The 2,129-nt window shown below is 32.1% G+C and overlaps 1 protein-coding gene across 1 annotated transcript in view; it reads left to right on the forward strand.

The window, feature by feature from the left end:
• LOC106471350 (neuronal acetylcholine receptor subunit beta-3-like) overlaps positions 1-785 on the forward strand; it is a gene marked incomplete at its 3' end in the record, with an annotated part of 12,487 nt that extends 11,702 nt beyond the window's left edge. Inside the window, exon 5 of the mRNA XM_013931950.2 lies at positions 576-785. Within this exon, the coding sequence (XP_013787404.1) occupies positions 576-785 (210 nt within the window). The remainder of the gene's footprint in view (positions 1-575) is intronic.
• Positions 786-2,129: the final 1,344 nt, after the last annotated feature.

The following is a 2,129-nucleotide window of genomic DNA, read 5'->3' on the forward strand; positions in this document are numbered from 1 at the left end:
TGCTGCTGGCTACGGGTTTCACCAAGTTAACTGACTACAACATGATTTATGCTGCTGGCTACGGGTTTCACCAAGTTAACTGACTACAACCTGATTTATGCTGCTGGCTACGGGTTTCACCGTGTTGGATGTCTAACAATTAATGAATAATTGGTGCATGATTTGTCAGTTAATCCTTTATCACCTCCACCCGTACATTTACGCCAATTATGTTAATGAAAAAGAAAAGCCTTCTGTGGATAATAAAAGGTTAATGTCACTTAATTAGTTAGTTCAGTAACGTGAATACTAAGTTTGTTTCAACGAAGAAATACGAAATTAGCAAGTAACAGAATTTCTGTGAGGTTAAGCCTATCAGTGAATGTTGGTTATGTGGAATTTAAAGTAATAAATCGTATTTTTTTATATCATTAAGTAGATCGGGCTTAGCGTTATTTCTTTACTATTGAAAATACAAATTAACTCAGCCAATAACAGAAACCATTACAATAATATATGTTTTCAGTTTTGTAATGGCTTCTGTTATTGGTTACAAGTTATTCAGTTTATATTTTTAGCATTTTCTATCTTTATAGTGCAGATGTAGGTTCTAATGTTGATCCCAGAGGAGACACGAATGTTCTAGTTTCTTATGAAGGATTGGTAAAGTGGAATCCTCCTGTTACCTTTAAAGTGTACTGCCCAACTAGTCTAAGAAGCTACCCCTTCGACAGACATACTTGCAACATGAAGCTCGGTTCTTGGACTTTCAATTCTAACAAGCTCAATGTATCTTCTTTGGAAAGGTGAGAGCTCTACTAGCCAAGTCATGTATATCATGTAGTATTAGCGGAATTAATAACCTTTACAAAAAGAACTATGACATTTATTATTATATCATGTAGTATTAGCGGAATTATTTATCTTTACAAAAAAGAACAATAGCGATAATTATATCATGTAGTATTAGCGGAATTATTTATCGCTATTGTTCTTTTTGTAACGATAATTATATCATGTAGTATTAGCGGAATTAATCAAGTTTACAAAAAGAATATTCTTTGATCATAAAAAAACGTAACTGTTTTGTAGCTAAAAATATTTTATTTTAAATAACAACACAAAATACTTCTGTCAAAACTGGTTTCATTTTCTATCACGTCTTGAAGGTAGTGTATGAATAATTATTTCAAATAAGTTAAAATAATAAATGAGAAACAGCTTCTTCCTTATCCAGGTGTGTTATTTTTAATATTAGTAGTCTAGAAATTGTTACTGTCACACAATGTTATCATTACGGTCGTTTATGGCCAAATAATGAACAATATGTCCAATATTTATATCATACACATATTAAGGTATTCAAACTATACGTTTTCCACGACTTCATTATCAATTTAGTTCCATTTATCAATAAAGATAATAATTAATAATATTATCTGTGTAAAACCACGTGATATTGTTTCTAAACCTTATGGTGAGACACAAAATGTCTCAGCTGTTTAATTACGGATTGCTTTTAGACACATATTCAGGCATATTGTCATTAAATAAATTAGACTTTGAGCAAAGTCATCTTAAACAGAGGCGTCGCTAGACGCTGGCACGCGGGCCCCAGATTATACTTGAAAGTGCTCTGAATCCCAGTTGATGTCTTGAAAAATCAGAATAGAAAACCGTGATCTCCTGCCTATGTTCCGGAGTTCAGAATATTTTAAGTACGTAGCGATACCTATGATCTTAAACAAATTTTGTTGTTATAGAATAACATAGGATATGTTTTATTTGTGTTAAATGTGTCTAAATAGGATTCATAGGGTATATGATAAACGAAACTAATGATTAAAAAACGCACTTTAATTGAATATGAAAGCAATAATCGGATATGTAATCACCTCATGAGCTATAACTGGCTATTATAATAACTGGCTATAACTCATGAGCTATAACTGGCTATTAAAATAACTGGCTATAACTCATGAGCTATAACTGGCTATTATAATAACTGGCCATAACTCATGAGCTATAACTGGCTATAACTCATGAGCTATAACTGGCTATTATAATAACTGGCCATAACTCATGAGCTATAACTGGCTATAACTCATGAGCTATAACTGGCTATTATAATCCACAGAACCACAAACATT

This window comes from Limulus polyphemus, unplaced genomic scaffold (assembly GCF_000517525.1).
Source record: "Limulus polyphemus unplaced genomic scaffold, Limulus_polyphemus-2.1.2 Scaffold4562, whole genome shotgun sequence".
Classification (NCBI taxonomy): domain Eukaryota; kingdom Metazoa; phylum Arthropoda; class Merostomata; order Xiphosura; family Limulidae; genus Limulus; species Limulus polyphemus.